The sequence below is a fragment of the Cyphellophora attinorum genome (genome assembly GCF_001299255.1).
Source record: "Cyphellophora attinorum strain CBS 131958 chromosome Unknown Contig12, whole genome shotgun sequence".
NCBI classification, from domain to species: Eukaryota; Fungi; Ascomycota; class Eurotiomycetes; order Chaetothyriales; family Cyphellophoraceae; genus Cyphellophora; species Cyphellophora attinorum.
This window is the reverse complement of record NW_017253240.1, coordinates 281,398-306,425: the sequence shown is the minus strand read 5'-3', so window position 1 is coordinate 306,425 and position 25,028 is coordinate 281,398. Positions and strand designations below refer to the sequence as shown.

At 52.8% G+C, this 25,028-nt stretch overlaps 13 protein-coding genes across 13 annotated transcripts; 4 read left to right on the top strand and 9 right to left on the bottom strand.

The window, feature by feature from the left end:
* Positions 1-2,401: 2,401 nt before the first annotated feature.
* On the bottom strand, positions 2,402-4,165 carry AB675_7562 (uncharacterized protein; the record flags this gene model as incomplete). The annotated part of the gene is made up of 1 exon (XM_018147941.1): positions 2,402-4,165. The coding sequence occupies one exon, from the start codon at positions 4,163-4,165 to the stop codon at positions 2,402-2,404; it is 1,764 nt and encodes a 587-aa protein (XP_018000329.1).
* Positions 4,166-6,264: 2,099 nt separating this feature from the next.
* AB675_7561 (Peroxyureidoacrylate/ureidoacrylate amidohydrolase RutB) lies at positions 6,265-6,870 on the top strand (the record flags this gene model as incomplete). Its single annotated transcript, XM_018147940.1, has 1 exon — positions 6,265-6,870. One exon carries the CDS (start codon positions 6,265-6,267, stop codon positions 6,868-6,870), a length of 606 nt encoding a protein of 201 aa, XP_018000370.1.
* A 46-nt stretch (positions 6,871-6,916) lies between these two features.
* On the bottom strand, positions 6,917-7,465 carry AB675_7560 (uncharacterized protein; the record flags this gene model as incomplete). Its single annotated transcript, XM_018147939.1, has 1 exon — positions 6,917-7,465. One exon carries the CDS (start codon positions 7,463-7,465, stop codon positions 6,917-6,919), a length of 549 nt encoding a protein of 182 aa, XP_018000422.1.
* A 1,148-nt stretch (positions 7,466-8,613) lies between these two features.
* Positions 8,614-9,321, bottom strand: AB675_7559 (uncharacterized protein; the record flags this gene model as incomplete). The annotated part of the gene is made up of 1 exon (XM_018147937.1): positions 8,614-9,321. The coding sequence occupies one exon, from the start codon at positions 9,319-9,321 to the stop codon at positions 8,614-8,616; it is 708 nt and encodes a 235-aa protein (XP_018000554.1).
* A 20-nt stretch (positions 9,322-9,341) lies between these two features.
* On the bottom strand, positions 9,342-10,334 carry AB675_7558 (uncharacterized protein; the record flags this gene model as incomplete). Its single annotated transcript, XM_018147936.1, has 1 exon — positions 9,342-10,334. The coding sequence occupies one exon, from the start codon at positions 10,332-10,334 to the stop codon at positions 9,342-9,344; it is 993 nt and encodes a 330-aa protein (XP_018000498.1).
* Positions 10,335-10,807: 473 nt separating this feature from the next.
* Positions 10,808-11,221, bottom strand: AB675_7557 (uncharacterized protein; the record flags this gene model as incomplete). The annotated part of the gene is made up of 1 exon (XM_018147935.1): positions 10,808-11,221. The coding sequence occupies one exon, from the start codon at positions 11,219-11,221 to the stop codon at positions 10,808-10,810; it is 414 nt and encodes a 137-aa protein (XP_018000267.1).
* A 483-nt stretch (positions 11,222-11,704) lies between these two features.
* AB675_7556 (uncharacterized protein) lies at positions 11,705-11,896 on the bottom strand (the record flags this gene model as incomplete). Its single annotated transcript, XM_018147934.1, has 2 exons — positions 11,705-11,759; positions 11,811-11,896. The coding sequence occupies 2 exons, from the start codon at positions 11,894-11,896 to the stop codon at positions 11,705-11,707; spliced, it is 141 nt and encodes a 46-aa protein (XP_018000211.1).
* An 892-nt stretch (positions 11,897-12,788) lies between these two features.
* AB675_7555 (uncharacterized protein) lies at positions 12,789-13,943 on the bottom strand (the record flags this gene model as incomplete). The annotated part of the gene is made up of 1 exon (XM_018147933.1): positions 12,789-13,943. The coding sequence occupies one exon, from the start codon at positions 13,941-13,943 to the stop codon at positions 12,789-12,791; it is 1,155 nt and encodes a 384-aa protein (XP_018000363.1).
* Positions 13,944-16,263: 2,320 nt separating this feature from the next.
* Positions 16,264-17,201, top strand: AB675_7554 (uncharacterized protein; the record flags this gene model as incomplete). The annotated part of the gene is made up of 6 exons (XM_018147932.1): positions 16,264-16,338; positions 16,545-16,718; positions 16,764-16,832; positions 16,880-16,958; positions 17,008-17,139; positions 17,185-17,201. The coding sequence occupies 6 exons, from the start codon at positions 16,264-16,266 to the stop codon at positions 17,199-17,201; spliced, it is 546 nt and encodes a 181-aa protein (XP_018000317.1).
* A 568-nt stretch (positions 17,202-17,769) lies between these two features.
* On the top strand, positions 17,770-18,699 carry AB675_7553 (putative binding protein YtlA; the record flags this gene model as incomplete). The annotated part of the gene is made up of 1 exon (XM_018147931.1): positions 17,770-18,699. The coding sequence occupies one exon, from the start codon at positions 17,770-17,772 to the stop codon at positions 18,697-18,699; it is 930 nt and encodes a 309-aa protein (XP_018000459.1).
* Positions 18,700-19,150: 451 nt separating this feature from the next.
* Positions 19,151-21,380, bottom strand: AB675_7552 (Positive regulator of purine utilization; the record flags this gene model as incomplete). Its single annotated transcript, XM_018147930.1, has 4 exons — positions 19,151-21,034; positions 21,086-21,169; positions 21,227-21,248; positions 21,304-21,380. The coding sequence occupies 4 exons, from the start codon at positions 21,378-21,380 to the stop codon at positions 19,151-19,153; spliced, it is 2,067 nt and encodes a 688-aa protein (XP_018000404.1).
* A 345-nt stretch (positions 21,381-21,725) lies between these two features.
* AB675_7551 (putative transporter) lies at positions 21,726-23,279 on the top strand (the record flags this gene model as incomplete). The annotated part of the gene is made up of 3 exons (XM_018147929.1): positions 21,726-22,596; positions 22,650-22,895; positions 22,948-23,279. 3 exons carry the CDS (start codon positions 21,726-21,728, stop codon positions 23,277-23,279), a joined length of 1,449 nt encoding a protein of 482 aa, XP_018000549.1.
* A 306-nt stretch (positions 23,280-23,585) lies between these two features.
* On the bottom strand, positions 23,586-24,995 carry AB675_7550 (putative sterigmatocystin biosynthesis monooxygenase stcF; the record flags this gene model as incomplete). The annotated part of the gene is made up of 1 exon (XM_018147928.1): positions 23,586-24,995. One exon carries the CDS (start codon positions 24,993-24,995, stop codon positions 23,586-23,588), a length of 1,410 nt encoding a protein of 469 aa, XP_018000494.1.
* Positions 24,996-25,028: the final 33 nt, after the last annotated feature.

Below are 25,028 nucleotides of genomic sequence, written 5' to 3'. Positions count from 1 at the left end.
CTGTAGCTCTTTGGCCATCTCCTGTCCAGTCATGAGGCACCCATGGCCATCAAGTTGCTCGATGGCAGGCTGTAACAAATGTGCTACCGCGAGGTAACTATCAGCCCGGATGATTGTGCCGACTGGAACACATAACCATGGTCCACAGGAGCGTGAGATGGGCTATATGTATACCAAGCAGGACGACAGGGCCCGAACGCGTCAAAAGCCTCGATCGCGGCCAACACATACAATTGTATTCAGAGCGCAATCTCTGCTGCTTCATAACTATCATCAAAGGTACTGCGCCCCAAGCGATCGTCGTCAAAGTACCTCAAGAAGTTCCTGTAGCACTTCGAATGGGATGGGTCTGATGGAATGAGTTTGCTTCCATTGATGGTTTCTCCTATTACGCCAGCGAGTATCCTTGCTATGGCATCCGGCATTCTAAGAACCAGAATGTCCACATCGGTGTAATGCGGTGACGTCCCATTGGGTCGTAGAATACTGCTTATGTAGTCGAAAAGATGGGTTTGATGAGATGTTATCTGAAATGCTCTATACTCTATACTCTATGTGTATGTTCCCTTGGTGCTGCATGACGTAGCCGGTCCTGGGCTATGTCCTAGTATCCATGGTTGACCTCCATCACACCAGTCCACCCCATTGCCTTGGCACCCCTTCTTCTTATGGTTGGGCGCAACTGGTCGCTTGCGCGGTCGTAACAGGTATGAAATGTACCAGCGCTTAGAAAGGGCAGCTGAATGTCGTTATAAAAAACTTCCCCGTGAAAATACCGCAGTCAATGGTCTGATCCAAATTCGTGTTGCTGCAAGTAGCCAAAAGACCAGCCTGATCGGGGGTTTGAGAAGGCGACCGTGTGAAAATGGTGAGGGGGGTGTTAGGGTCCTCACAGCCTCGCACCTGGAAGATTAAGTCGTTGTCCTTGAACTGTGTGTCGACATTGCATTGGCCCCCAGTGGACACAGCTTTGTCGCAAGGGTTCTGACCAGCAACCCAAGCGAACTGGTCGCCGTTCTGATCGTGGCCAAGAGCAACAGACCCTGCGAAGGTGGATGTGATGAACACTGAGGCAATTGTGAAGACTGATACAAGCTGCATCGTGAGGACTGTGTGTAGGCGACTGGTTTAGTGAGTTGTGATAGTGCTTAGTTTGTGAGGATGATTTTGTGTCTGTGGTGTCGATAGAGGAAATATTATTGCATGATAGATGTCTCTGATTCAGAATGGATCGACAATCAGAGATGCATCTCAGGGAAGCATTTATAGTGGACGACTTCTCTGAGTCGTCCAGGCTGTGGCTGCTTCAAAGAGCTAGCTTGGCCATTTTCGGCACCTGTCCTTGAAGGTCAGCCAGATTCATTCGTAGCTGTAGCGAAGGGGGCGGTCTTATGAATTCTGGTTACACAGGGCGTAAGATTATTGGTTGGCAAATGGGGCAGTGGGTTTTCGGGTAAGCTCGCTACCTGGTATGGTAAGATCTCGAATCTCGGGACAACAGAATATAAACAACTGCACTGGCTGCCTTTTCCACTGCAAATTAGTACCTTATTTCAGACATCTGACTTCCGAGTTCCCGATAGTTTCAAAATATATACAATTTGGGTAAGTTGTCCAGACAAGTAAGGAGGGCGGTTGCCTATTTTTGTATCAGCGTTTGTGATTCTTACCCAGAGGGCAGATAACCCAACTACAGACGGGGCTGTACAGAGAGGCCAGGGTGCGTGCATGCGCCTGGTTGAGGTGGCATCCCAGAATGAACGTACACTCAGGGTGTAAAACTGAGTGCTAACGCAAGGACTTTGCTTTGCCCTAGTCTTAGGAGAAAGAACATTAGCAAAGGTAGGGCCGCTACGCACTTGGGTTTCGCCCTGGGTGTAGGGCAGGGGCGATAGGGCGGATTCATGTTCTTTCCACCTCACGAGACTCTCTGATTACTCTGAGCAGGCAGCGTGAGTTATGCCGTGTAAATATCGCCTGTGCGATGGATGTCACAGTGCTGCAGGAACTGTTGGTACGACGATGTCGACCGAGATTTCCAAAGAGCCTGTGAGATCTTCCCATGATTCAACTACGTGGGGAAGAGGAAAATGATCAGATTCGCCAAGAGATCGACCTGGTGATGACAGCGGGTCAGTGTGCTCAGCGAGCAGCTCGGCCTGCATGACGACATACTGACCGTCTAAAAGCGAAGTCACTCCAGATAGATCACCAAACCTATTTATGGCTGCATTAAGCGATGGAGAGTATCTATCGACCCTTCAAAACAGTTTCGCGCCTAGGAAAGCGTCGATTCGCCTGCTTCCAACGACGGTCGAGGATGCGTATGAGAAGATCCCGAGCACCCTTGTTATACTCCATCACTTGCACAAGCAGCTCTTGCGCCTCCTTTCATCGCCCTTTATTCCGGTAGGTCGAGATTGGCCATGCTGGTCAGCGTGGAGGGATGCAACGTTGCCTTCTTCTCATCACCTGCTTGCCAGCTCACCAAACCGTCCTCCGATTCCATTCCCGGCCATGGATCCTCACACCCCAACGAAGACTCGTCATCTCTACCAGCTCGCTTTCGCGCCGCCGCCAGTCTCCCGTGCAAGAAAGGTGCTACGAATCTCCCTCCGCTTCCCTCGTACATGTGACACAGGCAATTGTCTCTGTCCTCTGTTGCAGATAATGGACCGTTGTCGTCTCCAGGAGCCACCATCTTCCACAAGTTCTCCCTGTCCCACTGTCGCTGCAATTTGCGCTGCACGCGCTTGCTCGTGTTGTGGACCTGTGCTCGCTTCCGTGACTTGGTGCAGGATTTGCAGAGGGCCATGTCGCAGGTTGGGCACTTGCGTTTCCACTTCCAGAGCTTCCGGGGGGAATTATTGGCAGGAGTGAGGGAAGGAAAAGGAGGAGTACAAATACACTGGTTTGGCTTATGGACAGTGGCGCAAATCTGGGGCTGCGCAATCTTCTCGTTCATGAGGTCGATATTCGCGCTCCAAGTGTCGAAGACAGGGCCGCGAGGATTTTGGAGATAGCAAGGAAGAGCCTCCTTTTCGGTCTGGGAGACGACGGTGGCGGAGCTTGCTGAGCTTAAGCCTTGCTGGCTGGCGACGGCATCAAAAGCGACTGGCATGTCTGGTGACGCAGGCGATACAGGCGAATCTCGAATGTAGACATATGGTGGATGCGGGCTAAAGGGGCTGACTGGAGTGACAGCTAGAGCGGTCAGGGTGCTGAGCTGGGCCGGCGCGTGATTCTCGCACACCAAAGGGATCTTGCCATCCACGAAGAGCGGTGTGTAGCTGTCTTGATGCGGCAGGTCGATGGCGATGGGATCAAGGTGCATGGGATCGAAAGTGATGTTAAGGTCGCTCGTGATGGGGAGGGGCTTGCGCTTGATTCGGCGGCTCATTAGCCTAGTCATCGCGACGCGTGGAACGCTAGGCGACGACGAGGACAACACATCAGCTGAGACCGCAGTTGTTGGGTATGGAACATTTGACGACCTCTCGAACGTACATCTGCTCAGCGCTCGCTGGACCAATGTCGGTGCCCGAGAATAATTGGCTCCATGCTCATGTTGAGGATTCGGATTGGCTTCCTGATCTGGATACATGTCTTGAATGGCTTCCTCGATGCGCTTGTTTGAACCGAAGGCAATGTCCTGAGCGGTGCATGTTGTCGACGAAAGAGTGGGAACAGGAATGCTGTTATCGATGGACTCTATCACGTGCTGCTTGTGGAAGAGGCGACCGAAAAGTCTGCCAAATGACTTCCTGGTTCTAGTTGTAATGCGCGTGTCCGTGTCGTTCTCGACCTGCACCAGCCGCCGCCGGACTGCTTGTAATCCTACTATGTCTGACGAAGTACGCCTCATGTAATCTTGAAGCTCAGACTCTTTCTCCTTCAGTTCGATTTGCTTTGCTTTGAGCTCGTCAAGCTGGCGAATTCGACTGTCCTCCTCATGACCGAGACCATCAATGTCGTCTTGAAGCTTCCTCAAAGCGCGTCCCGCAGTCTTGTGTTCCTCCCGGAGAGCACTCAGCATGCGGTTGATCTGCTTATCCTTAGTGGGATATCCTTTCGTTGCAAAAGCTGAGTCGATGTGCGGCGTGCCAGCTTTTGCTTCACCCTGTAGAGAGGCATTCTCACGAGAGACGTTGCCTATGGAGGCCATTGTTGAAGGGCGCTTGGTAGATGACATGCTTTGTTGCTGGTCGGCGATTGCCATGATAATGATGCTGATTTTGGAACACTTTCAGCCGTTGACTTACAGATTTGCCTTTGAGATTGATCACGATGAGCATATTTATTATCCTTGAGTCACCATCGACATAGCAGGACGTGTCTGAGACCGCCTGAGACTTCTCAGACATGCGACAAAGAAGTTTTCGGTCTTACGATCCAGCTTCAGGCAATCCGATACACATGTTTTGGAAAGTAATCACAATCGGGCGCCCGGCGTCAGAAGTCAGCAGACCTGTCTGAGCCAATTCAGCAAAGCCTCTGCGGCTTCCCTCCACTGCACGTCATTTTGAACATGGTGTCCAGCCCTGGCGATCTCAACAAAGCGCACAGTCGACTTCGATTTCAGTTGATCCAGAGCTGACCGGTACTCGGCCACGCAGCGAGTTGAGGTGCCAGACATCATCATGTCTTCAGATCCGAACAACATCAACACACTGTCGCGGACCGAATTCTCGATATGCTGTACAATGTCTCTTGCATCTAGCCAGAAAGCCTGGCCACTCTTCTTTGTGCCGAGACAGCCTATAGGCACTGCATTGCCTCGTAATCGGCAGACCATCTCGCAAAGTCTCGGGTTCTTTCGATAGGCATGTCTGGGCCAAAGAAGGCGTTGTGCATAAGTCGGACAGTCGATAGATTGGACTTCGGGTGCTGCATATCGAGCATCCCACGCAGGTATATCAATGGATCGTGTCTACCCCAGTTCGAAAACACAGGTGCGATCCCGAAGTGAGGTACGTGCCCAATAAAACCGAGAGCAGGAGTCTTCGCCCAGGCCCGAGCGAGCACATACTGACAAAGCTCTCCTCCTGCGCTGTGACCGACGAGAATGGGACTGGTGCCTTCTCGTCTTTGCACAGCGGAGATCGCGGTAAGCAGGTCGTTGGCGATGTCGTCGTGCTTTGTCAACCAGACCATGCGAAACCAGCTGCTTGGCATGTAGCTCGCGCCGTGTCCGCGTGCAGATATCGAGTAAGTGCATGCTCCGTAGGACTCTCTAAGGTAGCCCATCCACTCGAGCCAGACAGAAGCATGGCCAAGCCTCCGTGCTGGAAGAGCACCGGCGTCGCTGCTGGGTCAGGTGCTGCCGGCTCAAACACGAGCAACTCCAATGGTCCTCCTGGACCTTTGATCTCAAATCGCTGCACATACTCTGGTAAGGGCCGATACTTCGGTTGCGTACGACGGAAGTGAAGTTCACGGAAGCCTTCGATGGTCTCACAGATGAAGAGCCATATGGACTGAAGTAACGACATACTTGCATGTTAGGAGTTGTCGCCGCTGAAACATTGACCACCGCGCCATAGCGTATCGGCGCAATGGACAACCTGTAGCTGCGCTCAGGTCCCAACGCCGCGCAAGCACGGTGACACATAGAAGCTCTATAGTAGTGGGCGAGACTTGAGGTCGTCAGCATCTCGCAAAAGGAAATGAAAGAAGTAGCCGGCGTGTTTCGCGGGGTGTTGCCCCACTCGCGATTGACCCCTTACAGCTACCTGGTCAGCACGAAAACGACACGTCTGTGCGATAGCTTTTCTTGCCTCCCTCGTCCAAGAATCAAGTTTGTCCATACAGCTTTACCTGTCGCTTGCAGTGTCAGCTTCATTCGTGTTGGACGACGGGATCTGCGTCGCAATGAGTCAAGAGAACCTCGAAGGAAGCATGTGATCTTCTCTGGAAAGACGAAATGGCTAGCGTGTTCCGGCCGTTGCGAGCGCTTGTACCGGCGGACAGCACTAGCGGGCTTTGACTACGCACGCTCAAGCAGACGAAGGCATGTGACTTCAAGAAAGAGTACGACGGGTAAGCCATTCGGAAAATCCTGTTCAAGCAATGACAGCGGCGCGTGGGCCATTCCGAAATATGACCTGCCTTGAGCCCTCCAGGTCCGTAAGTGACCTCAAACCGAGACACTTATAGCATCCAAGAGCAATATTTGTGTTCCCACAGCCCATTCCCCTCTCTCTTAGCGCCTCATCACCAAAGAACCGCTCACCTCGCTTTCGAAGGGAACCACGTTGCGCCAAGATGATCGAACTCGATTCTGCCCCAGCCCTGGTGATAATCGACATGCAGAACGGCTTCTGCCACACGGACGGCAGTTTCGCAAAGATGGGCATAACAACCGATCCAGCAGCCATTATCCCGCACATCAACCGGCTCCGCTCGGCCTTTCACGCCGCCAACATGCCAGTTTTCTTTGTGAGGACAGCTTACAACGCCGACTACTCCAACCGCCGGCCCCATGACCGCGGCGACTCGGTCGAGAGACTAGCAGGCTTGCTACGCGGGTCATGGGATGCGGAGATGATCGATGAGCTTAGGCCAGGAGCCGGAGAGGAAGTTATCGACAAGAACAGGAACTCTGCTTTCCTGGGAACGTGTGATTTGCACAAGATCTTGAAGGAGCGCGGTGTCAATCATCTGATCATGACGGGAGTGGGAACGGATGTATGTGTTGAGTCGACTGCGAGAGACGCATATCAAATGGACTATCATGTTACTGTTGTGAGTGATGCAACGTGGACGTGTACGGAGGCAGATCATCTGGCTGCGCTACATGCATTGAGGTTATTTGGTGGGTCGGCGTCGACGAGTGAGGTGGTCGTGGCGTTGGAAAAGCTAGGCAAGTAGACCAGGGTGGAAACGAGACAGATCCCAGTCTCCCATGCTTTCGCCCTCAGACCCACCCAGGACTAACCTGCCACCACAAATTCGCAATATACCTGTTATCCTCACTATTCCTCCAACCCCTCCACTCCCACACACCGCCATCGGCAAATCCCTTATTCTCCGGTCTCGTCCAGTCCATCACCACACCCATGATATGATCCAACCCACCCACATCATCTTCGTCACAGAATGCCTGAAATGGCGCGGGCGATCCAGCCTGTTGGCCAGTGTACTCTGCGATGAGCCGTCCGAGGCCATTGTTTTCGGCGGAGAAATTAGTAATGATGGGAAGGTCGACATTGTAGTTGAGAATTAGGCCGGTGCCGGGAAAGGAGATCCACCCAGTGAGTTCGCACTCAGAGCCGGAGTCATCGCCGGTGGACTGGATAAAGACTCGAACGTGGGTCGTGTATGTTGTGCTGTCTGCGAGGAGGACTGGGGTTGGGAGGTTGGTAGAGGGAGCCGTGAGCCGAATGGGCTCTGTAGTCTTCGTTGCGGATGTCTTACGGTGAGCGTTTGGGGATGCAGCGTCGAGGCCGGAGCGGTTGCGTGCCATGGTTGGTAGTGGTAGACACTTTGTGCACGCTAAAAAGATGATCGGGTAGAGATAATTAGCGAAGGTGAGTGACCTTGGACTGCGATGGCAGATGGATGGACGCTGAGAGATAGACAGCAAAGCATAGAGAATGTTCACTCGATGCTTTATACATCGGCCGACCGTTACTGGTAAGGTTGTGGACATCGTATTCGAGCTGAGGCTTTAACACGAGGTTGACTCTAGTCAGTGTACGAATGGCGGTCTGGGCAGCTGAACGTCACTCGAGGCGGACTCGATGGAGGTCCAATCATTGTAATGTCTAGCAAGCCATCAATTAGCATGGATAGGCAGAACCAGAATTAATGTCGAAGACCTGCAACGCCTCCAATGAGTGAGACCAGCGCCAGAGCCTCGGCGCTGCATCTTTCTGGCCCTTTTCTGACGAACTAGTATTTGAACACAGCCTGTGCTTTTGAAGGGAGGTAAAACTGGGGTGACGAAGCGATAATGGCTCCTCCGGATGCCGTGTGATGGATTGGCCTTGCGCTGGACTGGGATAGTGTCTGCTGGGCTGTCAGGCAGATCTGAGGGAGTTGTGGCGTGGTTGCTATCGTAGAGCCTGAACACGAACCGTGAAAACGCAGAGGCGCGCTCACAGAGGTCCACTGCTCACCGTTGATGCTTCCACGGTTCGAATCTTGGACAGCACGCTCGAATCAACTCGCTTGACAGTGGTAGTTCTGCGACACTCCCGGCTCGTGATCTTGCAACGACCAACCTACCTACTTGCATGGCTAGAAGGAAGCCGCAAATGAACAGTGCACACAGTGACCAGACGATGCATTGCGTGTCACATGCAGTATCTTGGGCCCGACCTCTGGAGAGGTTCTGCAGGCAGATACTTAGGTAATGGGGTAGGACTGAATGTTGATGGACTTGCAGGTAACTGTGTGAATTTTGTTAGCTTATGACGTAGGCCAAGCCAAACTTCACCTCTCCGCTTGAAGAAACGCGACCTTTGATGAAGGCTTCATTCTTTCAAGCTATCTATGAAGGACACCCTGGTCAATCTTTGTTCCAAGCTGTCACACTGATGGCACATGAGGCAGCATTCGTGTCAAGAATCTTCCAAATCGACATCATATCCAGCTCGACGCATATCGCCCTCATTTGATTTCGCATCCACCTTCAGTGGAGGTTGGCTCCGTTACGGTGGATGGCTGTGACAGCTCACTTCGGGAGTCTGCATCTTGGATGACCTCGACTGCTTCAGGCTCCTCGACCACTCCAGTCTCCTCAATCACTGCAGGCTTCTTCTCCTTGAGCAACAGGATGGTCATGCCTCTCCTCGCAGCTTGCAGCGCCGGCGCACGACCTTTTTTCTCGATCTCCGCCTCGAGGTCCTTCTCCAGTTGCTCGTCGATCTCCGCAATACCACCATTGTCACGATTCTTCAGCACGAGAGCCCATTGCTGCTGCTTGTCTTCCTTCTTCTTCGCCTCCCAGCGCTCTGCTGCAGTCATTCTCGGGCAGCCTGGCGCCATCTGGAAACCTTTGCGGTAGGTAAACTTCTCACCCTTCAATATCAAGTCTCCGGCCTCGCTGGTCTGGTCTGCTGCCCTACGAGCTTTGACGGTCGCGGCAATTTCATCTTCCTCCTTCTTGCGGATGGCATCGTACTTGTCTTGAGACTCTTTCACGGCAAGAGTACGAATCTGGGTCCATCGCTTGCATTCGAGCTTGTTGATCTCGTCCTGCTTGAGCTTGAGTCCCTCGTAGAGATCGCGTTGTGTCGCGGCTTCTTCGAACTTCTCTTCAGCTTCGGTCTGGGTCTTTTCGATTTGCTGTGCCTGGATGGTGAGTTCTTCCTTCATTTTGATCACTTCGGCTAGGGTCAGTGTAGCTTGATCTGGTCGCGAAGCTCTGGTGTAAGAAGTCGTTCGGTCTCGATCTGCTGGGCTCGGAGTTGTTGGACTTCGATCTCTAGCTGCTTCTGGGCGTCGAGGGAGGCACTAAGCTGAGTGCTGCGACTTTGGACTTGTCTGAAGAGTCGGCGCTTCTCTGCCTCTAGCTGGATTTTTGCGCCGAGCACTTCCGAGCAGGTTGCGTCGAGGTTCGCGAAAGACGTTGCCAGGATGGTCGCGCGGTAGCGATGGTATATGAGCTGACAGTTGAGCAGGTGAGTGTGAGCTTTATGGATGATCTGGTCGGCTGTGACTGCTTCGGCTTTGTCGGTCGCAGCTTCCTCTGTGCAGCTCACTGTAGGACGTTCCTTCGCACGCATTCGCTGACTGGTCCAGGAGCCCAAGGCGAGCACCGCCATCGTCAGACTGAAGACCACTGACGGCAGACCGAGGATCGTAAGCTGGACGATGCCAATGACAGCGATCCCGAGCACACCGCCGAGAACTTCGTCCGTGAGCTTATCCATCTTGTCGGGTTGTGGTACTTCGGGCTTCGCAGGGTCGCCAGCATCAGCTTCATCTTCTGTGGGATCAATCCATGGCGGCAATTTGTCGACATGACTGATGAGTTCTTGCTCCAAGGCCTTCGCATTCTCTTTCTCACCACCCTCGTTCGCTTTGTCGAGATACGCGTTGGCAGTTTTAAAGGCTTGAAGGACGTATACGCGGATGATCACCGGTACCTGTGTGAACTTGGGTAAGTCTGGATTGGTGGGGAACTCGAGGTCCGGATTTTCCAGCGGCGCGAAGGACACTGGTCTTGACTTGATTTTAGCGAAATCTTCTGCATGAGCACAAAATTCTTCCTCCGACTTAAAGTACCGTGGCGCCTTTGATGCTGTTGCTGTCGCCTTCTCAGCATTGAAGCTGTCGACAGCTCTGCCGATCACGCCAGATGATGGGTTGGGAGAGTGTTCTGGCATCTTGGACTGCTGTCTTCGCGGGTGTGGACTACTACTGACACTGGTGCAGAATATGAAGGTCTAAGAACGAGTCCGGTTTCGAGGTCGCGTTTCACTGGTTCAATCTATTACTGGCTCAGCTTGGCATCAAGTGAAGTTGTTCTGTCTACTGTTTACCCAGCGTCACCAGGGACGCCAATCTTGGGAGCACCAAGAGAGGGAGCTGTACGGCTGTCATTCCCTAGCTCCGCCGTGCACACGAAAGCTCACTGGGCTCAGATGCTGTCACCCTAGACAATGCCTTCAACTTCAGCATTTACTCAAGTGGTATTGTGTATAATCTATAAACCTTGTCCTGGATTTCCCTGATCTGCTGGACACTCTCATCCCTCCTGATGTCTTCGCTTCCAGGCTGATTCCTTATCACCAACATTTCAAAGCTTTCCTCCCTCTCGAATCGTTTCCTACTCCACTCCGGAAAACCTTCGACCGCATCATACCTCAGCTCCCGATCTCCCAACCGAGAACACTACTAAAAACGGCACAAAGATCTTCGCACCCACCATGAGCAGTATGAACGGCAACAGGAAGCCCGGCGTATGCGCTGCGGTGGCTTTGTTGCCGACTAGAAGCCAGAATGCCCCGACGATGAAGAGGATGGTTGTGGTGAAAAGCGCTGCGATTGCGAGGTAGCGCTTATAGCGCTTGAGAGTGGTGTCTCGGATCTTGCGCATGTGGTGGCTGATAGGAGTGGGCTGACTGACTGGTGGTGGGAGATGAGGGTCGAATACCGAGAAGAAGTTGAAGGCTTTGAGATTTTGTTTGAGGTCCGTTGTGGATAACATTTCGCTGGCATTCGGAAGCTGGGATACTGCGTCAGGGGTTCGTGGTGTCAGGAAACCCTTCATTGCAGACATTCGAGTTATTCTGAGAATGCAGACTCTGGTTCGAGAGGCGGCATCAAAACGGTCATGGAGATTTATGGTGGGGATAACAATGGGACAAAGATGAGATGATGCTGCCTTTTGCAGGCACGAGAGGCGCTTTATTGGTGGCATTGTGGTTATTGAGATCGCGCATGCTAACCACAAATGTCGTTCATCCTGTGCAGAGGCGCCGGCAAGGCAACAAGGCAACAAGGCAGATAGGGGGAAACACAGTTGATGGAGGAGGGAATATGCATGTCACTGTGATATTTGACTATCTATCCGAGATCACTAAATCAACTGTGCTAGCTTCCTGCGCCATGCGATTCTTCCACTACCTCGATTGGCCGTCGTCCCTTCCACCTGCAATCGACTTGTCCACCTGGTTGAACATCTGCTAGCAAGCACACCTATGAGCTCATCTTCCGCTCATCTCGCGTCCAGTCGACAACCACCTCGGCCTTGTTACTTCCTATGCCATAAGCCGTTGTCGTAATGCTCCTTGATGACCGGACCGAGACTCGGATTCTCAGCAACGACTCTATCGGTCTGCGCTCTCGTCTGTACGTACGGTCCGTTCGGCTTGGAGGGACCGTAGTTCTTCGGGAAGTTGTGACCTTGGGTGTTGCCACTCGGGTTGTTGATTTGTTCGGGCATGTTGAATGTGTTGAGATGTTGCGTTTGGTGTGAAAGTGCTCTTTTTGGATGGGACTCTTGTGAGCTTGCTCGTGGAGTCTTAAAGGGGTGTGTCTTTGTGCTGTGCTTGGTTTGTGGTTGATGCTGTGGAATGATGATATGAGTCGATTGATGGTGTGAGAGGTGTTGATGAAAAGATGCAGGTAACGCGGATCTGGCCACGGTTTTGTGCTTTCTCTGACCTCTGGCAGAGTTGTTCTAGACGTTCATTACTGGGCTCGTTGCAGGCAGCAGGAACGCTTGTGAGGATGTGTCTCGGAATGGAATAAGACAGATTGAGGAAGACAAAGAAGAGATGAGATGGGCTGAGACTGTTTATATTGAGCTGCTGAGGATGTCGACTGAGACGGCCGAGACACAACGACCTACCTGCAACGAGGAACATTTGGGCTCTGATCCTGGTCTCAAAATCGAAATCTAGGCCGAATTGAGTAAGAACGCGGTCAGACGCGTGAATGTTACACAACGCTAGCATGTGATTAGTGGAGCTCGTCCGAACCCATTGGCACACCGTTCAGTGTGCGCTTGGGAATCAACGAGCACCCTGTTGAGGGGATCTAGAAGTCGGGTGGACTCCTTGCACTCAGATCATGTCTCGTACACCGTTCATTGGTGTTCAGACATGCCTCACTGCTGACTTACCTGGCCGAAACGTTGGACCGGCTTCGCTTTGTGCACACAAGACGTCCCTTCAGCTAGGTCGACTCGTGATTCTCATCGTTCGTCGACTTACCTGGTTGAGGTAGCGACCACGTACATGGAGCTGCGTTTAACGCGTTCGGGCTCTCAAAGTCTCGGCAAGTTTGAGACGTTGTTGGACTGTCTGGATGACAAACGGACGTACGCCAGAGCCTCAGGGCGCGGTCATCGGATGCAGAGGCGTCTGGGGCTCCATGTCAAACAGCATGTCATCTATCGAGGTCTCGTTATCGAGCATGTAGACACCTGATTTTGTGAGTGAGCACTGTATGCATTCGCAAGCACGAACCGTCCGAGCTACGCTTTTGGCCGGCGAGGTTTCGGGCGAGACACAGCTCTGTTGTCGTGCCTGAATGCTATCGACAAGAGCATCGTCGATGATTGGGAAGAGCTCTCGAGGCATTGCTGTAGCTGGACTACAATCGAGATCCGCATCCGTGACGGGAGGCACCATACGGTCAAGAGCAAGCCCGATGTCGTGGCACAAGATGTCGAAATAGTCCCCATCGGAGCGACCGATTTGGTGGTCTTTTGACCGATTTTCCTCTTCTGTGTCTTGTAGTGTAGATGTGGCACCCTCTGCGCAAGATCTGTCAGTAACCGTAATAGTGAGCTCGGTCATTGCCGTTGAGCATGAGGATGCGTCCGTGCCGTCGTCAAGGATCGAACCGCTGGATTGGCTTGCCCCGTCGTCATCTGCTACTGCTGCGTGTTCGAATTCTTCAGCTCGCCTTGGCAGAGTCCGACGTACTGTGTTGTTCGTGTAGAATATCGATACGCAATAGCTCTGTCGAGGAGCCTTTGGCGCCAGGAACAGTATTCGCTTGCGTCTTCGCAACAATTGTTCCTCGGTAGCTACCATGTGCCATATCCAGTCTGCATACAAATCGTTGAAGCGTGGTTTGTTGGAGCTTGAATAGCCCACTGCGAACAGGGTCTGCCAGAAAAGACTGCGAATTAGATGCTCGAAGTCTGGCAGCCTACCTGTTTCAAGCCGTTGACGTTCGTCCTCGAGTAGAGTCCGGCACAGGAGTCGGGTCCAGAGACTGCGGTCGGTGTAGAATAATTCGTAGCTGTGTGTGGTAGCCGTCCCCATGCCGTTCTGCTCAGTCGATGGATTTCCTTGCTCTGCAATGTCGCTGTCAGCGATTTCCTCGTACCAGCCGAGAATGTACGACCAAATTGACTGGATTTGTGTCTGCATTTTCTGGTCAGAGCGATGATATCGCACGATGAGGAACCACAGGATGAGGAGCAGAACGAGTGCAAGCTTAGGGACCTCGTCAAAGACTGACATGTAGCACGACATGGCTGCAGGAGACCGCTGCCGGAGGTGAGGATCGCTTCGAGGGCATTTGATATAGCATGCATCGCTGAGGCGGTAGCACAATGGGGCTTTGCCGCCAAAGAGGCTTTGTGTGGCATTTTCTTTGATCTTCTTTGTGGTCTTGTTGGCGACGACAGGGACACCCGTGGGCAGCAGGGCATGATTAGCTGGTGCGGGAGGGAACGCTGGTCGTTGCTGATGCACTAATCGCCCGGAGTCAGGTCTGTGTTTAGCTTGTGATTGTATTCAGGTGGCTCTGGTGCCAGACACGCAGCTTCTTCGGTCTGCGGCACCTCCTGTCGTGCCCGAGTCTGCGTTCGTTGAGTTTTGCTGTTATGTAGCCCGTCTACAACACTTAAATAGCAAGCTCCTCGTGTTGCTATTCAATTCGCAAGGTCAAGACTGTAAACATTGTCCGATGTACGCGACCTGGCGCGTCCGAGCGCGGCTGGTGCGGGGAGCTGAGCTTCTAGGCACCTCGAGAGACACGATAGGCAGTTCGCATCATTTTGGGCTCGACGAGATTTTCTTCGAAGGGACAGCATGCACGAGGACCTGAGCTCAGGCCTCTACGTAGAGAACAACCACAACTCCTGCCGTTGATGGCTTACGTGTCGTGAGAATGTACAGGCTTGGCATCGCACAACAGAGCTTCATGTGTTCGAATTCCTATCGCCAGCAGACAAGCAGAAGGGGATGAAGAGATGGTCGGTGTCGCTAATACAACATGAATGTATTGACTGTCTCTTCCCCAAGATCCTGACAAGCAGGATGATTGATGAAAAGGTTTCGCATCACAAGGTGGCAGTGTAAGACCTCGGACACGGTGTCGAAGTGTCATGCGCAAGCACAGAGGACACGACAACGAGATGCCAAAAATGAGATTCTACGTTCTTCGTTAGCTTGCGCCGAGACGTGCGAGACGTGCGGGATTGGCATACAATCAATTGGTATTCCCGTAGGAATATTTCAGAGATTAAACTCTGGTTGTGTGTTAGCATCGTGGTCGGAAAGGGTCGATTCGAAGGCTGCTTACGAAAAGAACAGATACTACACTTCTGTGCGGTTGTTAGCAAGCTGGACAGTGTGTAGAGGGTGGCGTGGAACGTACGATCTAAGCCAAAAGGCACTGAAGTCATCGTCAGTACAAGATTCTGAAATGTGGGAGTAGATTCAACACGTACAAGAGAGCTGGAGGTCGGTAAGAGGTTTGGACGACAGAGAGAAGTTCTTGTGTTTTTCGAAAAGGCGCTATACCATTATTGGGATAGCGCCTTCTCAATGAACACGTGACATGACGACACTGGCCTGGAGCAAATTACACTTCACTGGCAAGAGATTATTCAAACAACGAAATTCGTCTTCACTACATGACTCTCTGTGCGCAAACTCCACCAAATATCGGAGCTCTCTGCTCAGGAGTTCACCGGTCGTTGACTTTCCTCTTCGCGATGGGTACTGAGATCTGAGTCAGGATGAAATGATCTGTGCGGGACCGCAGATTTACGAAGTACACGTGCCATGCGTTCTGATTCATACGATGTTGCTATACGAGCAGCGGGCCACGCCGTCGACTCCAGCTCGCGTCGTTCAGTGGACACGAACTTCACGGTAAGCAATTGTACGGTGTCTCCTGGAACAACTTTATGCTCCAGATGAGGCTTGTGTCGGCTTGCGTACAGGCATCTCCGGGGCCGGTCAAAACGTGTGAGTCGTGCTTTGGTGTGCCCACAGATTCGTCAACACCATTCTTGTCGCTGCCCGATAATCAAGCGACAGCAGCGTACTCAAGTAGGTAGTGCTCCGCCCCAAGATCTCGCTACTTCGCTGTTCGCTTGCGCATTGACAGAATTGTATGGCGTCGGAACGCGAGCAGCGCACGACGATGAAATGTTCTCTGGCGATATCTCTCGTTGCACATTCTGCAGATTCCAGGCCCAGCAAAGTAATGGTCGCCTCAGGCTCTTGAGCAGCAGTATCTACATCAGCTACACATGCTAGTGTCGCAGACGAAGAGATGGACATGGCATTCGAGGAGGTAGATGCACGAACTAACATCACATCGAGGAAGGACTCCCCGAAACCTACTACGCTCGCAGTGTTGATCTTGTTCGTGCCTGCGGCATTGTTTTGTACAGCTTAGCAATCCAGGACCATCCGTGCCTTCCTCACAGCAAACACCGTAGGCGAATGCCTTCAACTAAGCTTTGCAGCAACAATAACGGAAGGAGCACCCTGGATGGATCAAATCTACCCAATCCTTTTGCAATAGTCTCTTTCCTTCCTCTCTTCGTCGACAAAAATGGTGCGTATCGCGCTCCTGACGGCACCCGCGCGGTTCGAGAGATTGCTGATTATCGTGCTTCTAGGCAACAACGTAAGCCTCCTTCCGTCCGTACGCACCTACGAGCCGCACTCGTCGGTCTTCGATGTCCACCCAGCGAGAACACGCCTTCCTTCGGGCACTTGCGTTCGAGACAGACTCTTGGAAGATCATACGTCCACCACCATTTCGACTGCTCTCCCACGATGCTACGCACGATGACAAGACTTGGTGCTCATGCTGACACATACGCAGAACAGAAGCCAACCTTGCTCCCGGAGTCGACGGCGGCAGTAAGGACCCGGCCGGTGGTGCTCGAGACGGTAACGCTGGTGATGGCAGACGTGGCGGGGGCGAAAGAGGTCGTGGCAGTTGTGGAGGTCGTCGAGCTGCCAGAAGCCGCAGACGCGGCTTTTGCGGCGGCTTCGGCGTCAGTAGGCACCATCAGTACCGTGTGGAGGTGCTAATCAGTCTTATAGCACACCCAGGAAGCGTGCGAGCGGGCGACGCTTGCCCGCAATATGACGGCAGCGATGCTGCAATTCCTGGTAAGCTTCTGCCCTACGCAGCTTGATACCGTACTAATATTTCACAGGAATCTATGGGTATTAGGCCGAGCGTTGGCGGTGCTGTGCGTGCCGGTCAAGGCGTTGGTCGTAGGGGCGGTGGTCGAGGTAGCCGGGAGAATCGTCGCCAACGTCGTTTGGCACAACGGCTTGCTAGTGATTCTGGCGGTGGGGGGCTGCGCCGACGAGGCGAAGAAGGACGATGACAGGGGTGCAGGAGGAGGCGACCGCGATGGGCACGGCGAAGGTGGTGGTGGGAGCGGTACCTCCCGTCAGTATCACGTCTCCTGTATGTTGCAGCCTTCTCAGTCATGCATTGCTAACAATCTCGCAGCCACGGAAGCGAAGTGAGGGCGAGGCAGCGCCTGCTGGAAAAACCTCCCGAGGCATGGCTCGGCACCATGAATTCCTCGAGATTTCTCTACCCATCAACTTTTTCACGAGCGGCTGGTGGCTTGTCTTGTTTATTTTGCTATCCGGCAGCAGAAACATACTCTGGTCAATACGCAACCAACAATATCAACACCAAGGGTCTTCCAGACCACAACTCGACATGGCATAGGGTTCGCACAATACTGGTGTATGCTGATAGCGGATTATTCCGTCCGTCGGAATAATCTGACGTATAGACCACTTATCAAAATTTTCGGGGTTTTGCGAAGCTGCCCGTTTTCGACTGGGGACGTTTCACAGTTCATGTAGGCGCGTTCATCGCAATATCCCGAGTCATGCTATCAACGTATCCTCTATCAGTGTCGCTCCAGCGACGCAGAAAGTATGCATATAGAGCAAGTCCGGGAGCCCAACCACCAAATGTCAGGACCACCATCATCCAAACGCGAAGCTGAGACGCGTCAAGTATCCGTTCACAATTGCACAGCGGATCAATTGCTCGCCTAAACAGACCAAAACCCCAGTCATGCAGACCTTCCACCTTACAGCCACCGGCTACAACATCAATTACCTACCACAGTACATCGCCCAACGGCACGCATTCTTCGCAAAGCAAAATCTCAATGTAGTGACCACGATCCCTACCCCTTGGGACGGTGTACTCGACGCCCTAGCCGACGGCTCGGCGCATATGGCACTCGGCGGCATCTGGGTGCCCTCCATGTACCGCAACCGCGTGCCTCATGACTACACCGTCTTTGCGCAGATTGCCAATCGGTGCCCTTTGGCCTTACTGCGTCGGACTGATCGAGCGCACAAATTCGACCTCAAGAAGGATGTCGTCGGCAAGACCGTGCTGATGAAGTCGATCGGCGGCGCCAGCGTCGGGCTGTGGTTCAAGATGTTGCTGCGCGAGAATGGCGTTGATCCTCGTGATGTGGACTTCGTGCAGGATCTTGATGGCAAGATGTTGGGAACGCTTTTCGAGGGTGGCATGGGAGATTTTTTGGTCACCGACTATTTATCTGCAAGGGCGCTTGTAGAGGGAAACCCGAATCTGTCGATCGCGATGGAGATGGTCACGCAGGGCGAGGTGCCATGGAGTGTGTACTACCGGGAGACCGCAACCATCACGCCAGAAATACTAGACATGCAGAAGCGTTTCTGCCTAGGGCTATGTGAGGCTATCAAGTGGGTGCTAGCGAGAGATGCAAGCGAGTTCAGGGATGAGTTGGCAGAGCTGTTTCCGAAGGTGCCCGTCGAAGTCGCAATTGACGTGGTCAATTCGTTCAGAAAGAATGGTATGTGGAAGTCGCCTGTCATTCCTCGCGAGGCGTTTGACAGATGGCAAAAGGGTCTTCGAGATGCCCGGTTCGTCCCGGAGCCGTTGCAGTATAACAGCATTGTGGACGATGGTCCCGCGAAAGCGGCGGAGAATGAGTCTATAGCGCTGTAGAGCAGTGTGTAGACTCGAATGAGCAGGAAATATACATAATGAGCAGGAAATATACATGCTACCATTGGAGAACCACGTGTCGAGTAGCGGAACTCATATCAACCTGCGATTCTACCGGATCCCGAAGCAAATGAATTCATCGTCTGCGCGCAATTACTCTGATGATGCGTCACTGCCGCGACTACGTAGAATGCACGTATAGAGCCGCAACAACCTGTGTACACACAACATGTAGGCTTGAACACGTGTCAATCGGATTGACTTGAGCTCCGAGGCGTGACACCCGGTCTGCCGAAAATCCGATTTCAAGGAGCTGTCAACCCGTCCGAGACCAGACATGGTAAGTTTGTCGACCAATCTTGCAAACCTGCCTATCGACTAGCTGGGCTGCTGAAATACCAACCTGTCTGATATGCCTACTTACACGCAGAAGCTCAAACCACGATCACAATCAAAGTGCCGCAACTACCTCGCCTCCTTGCCCTCCCATCACAAAATCAAGCTCCCCAAGATCCGGCCATTGCGCGGCGGCATTGAGCAACTCGCTAAGGTCAAAGTTCTCACCAGCTGCAAAAGCCGACGTGTACTCGGTGTCAATCTGACCCATGCCAGAATTTCGATCATCAAACGTCGACCTCAAATGCCCCATGACTTCCCTCACTTGACTTTCGAACTCCAGACGATTGTTGGGTATCTCTTCGATGTCTTTCTCGACGAGCCAGTCGATAGTCGTGGAAGACAATGACTCAAACGCATTGCGACAACCCGATGCACCCTTGAAAGTCTCAGCCATTGCTGATAGCGTCGCTGTGCAGGTCTGAAGCGTGTTGATGCTTTTGCCCACAGGGATTTGATCACGGATCTCCTTGCTGCGCCATAGTCCATAGATGACGACCAACCCAGCCATGAACAGGTGATGCACTGATTTCCATAACATCTCAACACGACCTTCTCGCTGAAGGTCCTTCAGACCATCGATGACCCTCGTTGCGGCGTCGAACGAGCTGAGCAGCTGGTCTGCCGCCTGAAATGAGAGGGTCAAATTCGGACGGGACAGTAGCAAAATTGTGTTGTTATACAGCACTTGCCAGTGGGATTTGAAAGCAAAGATAGACTGAGGATGAGCTTTGCTGGGTTCGGGAATAGTAGCGTACCACTCTTGCAGTCGAGGCTTCACATCTTGTAACCATGCATTCCAGTTAGGACGTGGATGTGCAAGCTTGAAGCTCCACGTTTGGCTGTGCTGGACATGAATAATTTCGGACTCGAGCTGTGCTAGTTTGAACAAATGATTATGAGCGCGCTGCGTGTAGATATCGTAGTCATTGGCTTCTGATTGTGAGAGGTCGTCGCGTGAATTGATCCAGGGATTCGGAAGCTGCACTCGAATGCTCTCGTCCAGGATACCTGGAGGTCGGCCGAGAGTCACGCTCATAAGTCGGTCGAAATGATACGTTGAATGCCATAATCGCCTGCGGTCGTCCAGAAGCTGTGCATCCACATTTGAAGCCTGAGTGTCCGTTTCCCAATGCAAGCCTATGTCGATGCACAACCGCAGTGCAAATCCGGTCAGATGCCACAGGCTGCCCTGCGCAGGTGACAAAGCCACGAACTGTGTCAACAGAAGCACGACGCGCAAAGTCTGTAATTCGCTCTTTGAATACGTCAAGAGACGTTCAACCCAGAGAAGTGCAGAACGGAAACATCCGTCACTCTGGCTAGACCGACCCGATAGATAGGGCACATCGACAAGTGCAATTGCAAACACCATATAGGTCACGAACATGTTCATCTCTGCTGCAGTAGCGACTGCTCGACCTCCATCCTGGGATGCGTAAGCGCTGTCAATGGCGTCGATGACTTGCGTGCGGCTGAGTATTGGTAGGTGCGGCGTGCGGTACTGAAAGTAAACCTCGACTAAGTGATCTGCAGCAGAGCGAGGTGGGAGAGAAGCCGGAGTGGTCAAACCAGTGGGAGCGTCCTGGAATAGTTGCTGCTGGGAAGTTGGGACGGGGTTTCGGTCCACATGAATTGTTGCCATAACCATCTTGGCGAAGGCGATGCCGCTGCTATGACCAAGATACCGTGATTGATTGCCCGGCTGAACCACAACGTCTTGAGCGCTGGCGACTAAGTGCTGTAGCACCGGAGAACTTTCGTCTGACTCCGGACGTGGTCCTGCAGAAAGATTGTTGGTGTCGTTGGCTGTCGTAACACCGGATTCTGCCGTCCCTACGGTGACAGGGCTCCGATGATTTTGTTGTCGAAGTTGCTCGACCTCCTTGGTGAGTTGGGCTATCTCGTCTTCCAAGTTCGTGACATAATCACGTGGAATCTTTTCGAGTCAGTAGAGTCGTTGAGATACTTCGCTGTGTGCAGGCCTCACATTTGCCTGTTTGCCGGAATGATACGTGAGACACTCCGCACCAGCACTCGCACAATTTGAACACTGAGGATATTTCTGATCGCACTGTGACAGCGGTCGCGATGTGAGCTACTGACACAAGCAATTGTTGGGTTCCGCTACCTTCTGCTTCCTCCGACGACACCTGTTGGTGATGATAAGACTTCTTTCGCATCTACTGATCACGAGCATCGGCTTACCTCTGACACGCACTTCCGCCGCCTTTGATAGCAGCTCGTCGAACCTCATACATGTTCTTGTTCATGTGATCGGACATCCTCCGACAGCAATCGCGTTATATTGAGGTTGGAGATAATGAGTCCGGGGAAGGACGCCTGGGAAATGCCGATATAACAGTTTCGATAGTGCCCCGAGGGCTGCAGATAAGGATCGGCTGCTGCTGATTGGCGAGCTTTACAGCCACCCGTGGACCGTTCTCGCCGATAGCAGACACTAACATCGACCTTCATCGACACTTATCACGAGGCTTGTAACGAGCCAGTTTGTCCGTCTATATAGATGGCCAACATGGACACTCTCATGGAAGGAAGATCATCATCAAGTCATCTCCATCGCCTCGACTTTCCCAGCAATCACTCAACTCCCAACTCACAAGTCAGCAATGGAAAAGGAGATGGCGAAAGAATCCGTGATCGACAGCCAGTCGCTCGACCATGATGTCGGCACCCATACCACCATCTACATCGAGCCCGCTCGAGAAGCGGCCGTGCGCAGGAAGTTCGATATCTACGTTGTTCCGGTCTCGGTCATCTACCTGGTGCTGTCTACACTGGATCGCAACAATCTCGGCAATGCCCGCGTCTTCGGCTTCGACGAGGACATCGGCCTCAAGAGCGGCCAATTTGGCAACATACAAACGCTTTCCTCGGTCTGCACCGTTCTGTTCGAAGTGCCTTGGGTGCTTGCTACTCGACGATGGGGTGCTAAGAAGGCAATCGGTACTGCCTTCGTCCTCTGGTCTATCTGCACACTCGGCACTGCGTTCGTTCAAACCTATGGTCAGGTCATTGCGTGCCGCATGCTGCTCAATGCTGCCGAAGCCGGCCTTGCTCAGTCATTCGCCTTCCTCTTCTCCACCATCTATCCCCGCGAGCTCGCTGGCAAGCGAATCATGACGACCAATATCGCCCAGTGTATCTCCGGTGCTTTTGGAGGGCTGTTCGCATACGCCGTCCAGACTATGGGTGACCGCCATGGCTTCGCTGCTTGGAGATGGCTCTTCATCATCGAGTTCGGCATCACGGTGGTTATCTGTGGTGTTGGCTTGTTCTTCCTCCCGGGCAAAGTCGAGGAGGCATGGTTTCTGAGTGAAGAGGAGAAGGAGACGATGCGCTTGAAGACCGAACGTGACTACCTCATTCGCGGCGAAGAGAAGTTCGAGAAGAAATGGATCAAGCCTGCTCTCACGGATCCTTTCGTCTGGATGCTCGGTATTGCTTTCTTCACGAGCAGCGTTGCAATCAACGGATTTGGTAAGTTGTTCTTTTGTGCCCCTCCCCCAAGACATGGCTGACAAGGATCGCAGGAGTGTTTCTGCCCACCATCATCCAGGGTCTTGGCTTCGCGTCGTTGAAGGTCAACTACATGACTATTCCGGTCTTCGTTCTGGGCGCCATCTCGCTGAGCATCCAGGTCTATTACTCCGACAAGCTCAAGAAACGCGGCGCTTTCATCGTCTCCTGCTGCGTGCCCGTAGCAGCCGGCTATCTGATGTGTGTCTTCTCCAAGAACCCAGACGTCGGCTATGCAGGCATGTTCGTGCTCGTCGTTGGTAAGCTTCCTCCCAATCCAAGTCTCTCACGCCGTTCTAACACGTATTCCAGGTCTCTACCCAATCTCGACCTTGGCCGTCACATGGATCACCACGAACTTGGCACCAGACAGCAAGCGCGCCATCGGCCAGCCCTTCGCATACAGTTTGGCCAACGTCTCAAACCTTGTTTCCGGTCAGCTCTATCCGACCAACCAAGGTCCTCGCTACGTGCCCGGCAACGCGATTTCCGCCGGTCTCACAATCGTCGCCGGATTTCTGTATGCTGCATGCTGGCTTTTGCTCAGATATCGCAACAACAAGAAGGCCAAGATGATCGCTGAGGGAGCCACCGAAAATGGCAAGGAGGGTGACCAGGCTCTGGGCTTCACATATATCCTCTGAGAAACGACTCTCGGTGCACCAGCCCACGAAGGAACGAATTTTATGCTAGGTTTTATAGTTTCTGTATCGATTTCATTAACGACTTGCGTCAAGGTCATTTCTTATTTGCTGAGACCCCTTTTCCTTCCTGTCTTTACCTCTACCATGGTCCGTCACTTCTCTCTGCATCATCGCTGGCATGTCTCGTCTCTTCCAGGTAAGCACAGCACATCACATCATTAAAGCGTTCGTCCGCCAGCGACTAGATACGCGAATGCACCTTATGAATCCAAGGTAGTCCGATCTGCATCTTTAGCGGGTCCTCCCTCAAATACCCTTCCGCACCTTCACATCAACCATTAACGGATTCTTCTCCCACAGAATGAATACATCCATCTCTTGAATCCACTTCTCCCAGCCCGAGACCCCCTTAGGAATGCTCAAGTCAAAATTCCAGAGAAATTTCGCCAGCGTCACCCTTTGCTCAGCATACGCCAGATTCCTGCCGATACAATTCCTTGGCCCGGTACTGAACGGCTGGAATGATCCATTCGCGTTATCATTCTGAAACTCCTTAGGCCGCTGATCCTTCGGGAGCCACCTCTCTGGCAGGAATTCATTCGGCCTCGCGAAGTTTGACTCAACAAAGTTCGCCGCCATCGCACAAGTCGCCATTTGGGTGCCCTCTGGATAGAAGTGTCCCGATATCGTCGCGCCGCCTGCGGGAACGCTCCGGGGGAAGATGAATGGCACTGGCGGATATACTCGAAGGCATTCATTTAACACCTGCAGTAGGAACGGCGACTTGTCGTTTGCAGCGGCGATAGTAATGGACTCTGATGTCGGGAACGTCTCCCGAAGCTCCTTGACCAACTTTTCATGTACTCGTGGGTGGGTCAGGAGCAGGAAGATAGCGCCAGACAACAGTGTAGCTGTTGTCTCACTTCCTGCCAGGACGAAATTTCCACAAATCGACTTAAGCTCTTCCTCATTGAGATATCTCTGCTCTGGCGGCAACAGACTTGCCTTCTCCGGGTCATCCAGTGGCTTCTGCAATACCGTATCCAATAGGTCGCCTCGAATATCGCCCGCGTGTTCGATCCGAGTGTCCAACTTAGCCGAGACGTATTCATAATTCGTCCTTCTCGCATCTAGTAGCTTCTGTGGGAGTATCTTGAAGAGGAAACCCAGCAGACCGTACCTTCCCAGAACGGTGAACCAGACAGCGGCCTTGACACCTTGCAGGATACCCACAACCCACGGATGTGTCTCCATCTTCTCCACACACTCGAATGACTGCCCAAAAGACATGTCGGCAATGATATCGAATGTCAGCCAGTTGAACCACTCAACCATGTTCAATGGCTCCTTCCCAGCACGAGTCTTCATTTGCTCGATGAACCCATCGATATGGCCCTGCACCCTAGCTTCCTGCGAGAGCAGGCCCTGTTGGGAGAAAGCATGCGAGAACAAGTGTCGAAAGCGTCGATGGTCAGTCCGATCCGCGGTGAGTATTCCATGCACGCCATTGTACGGCACGAAGGCGGTGTCTTTGGGAAACTCGGCATTGCCCTTGACGTGGCCGTAGGCATCCTTCCAGATATCTCCGGTGGTGTGGGAGACGATGGAGGGCGCTACACGGACCCGATCACCGTATTTCTTGTGGATGGCGAGGAGCGATCTGTGATTGTTGCCTCTCAGACGGGACCATGAAAATGGAATCTCGAAGCGCGCCATAGGATTGGTCCGGGCAGGTGTCGCAGTGGGTGG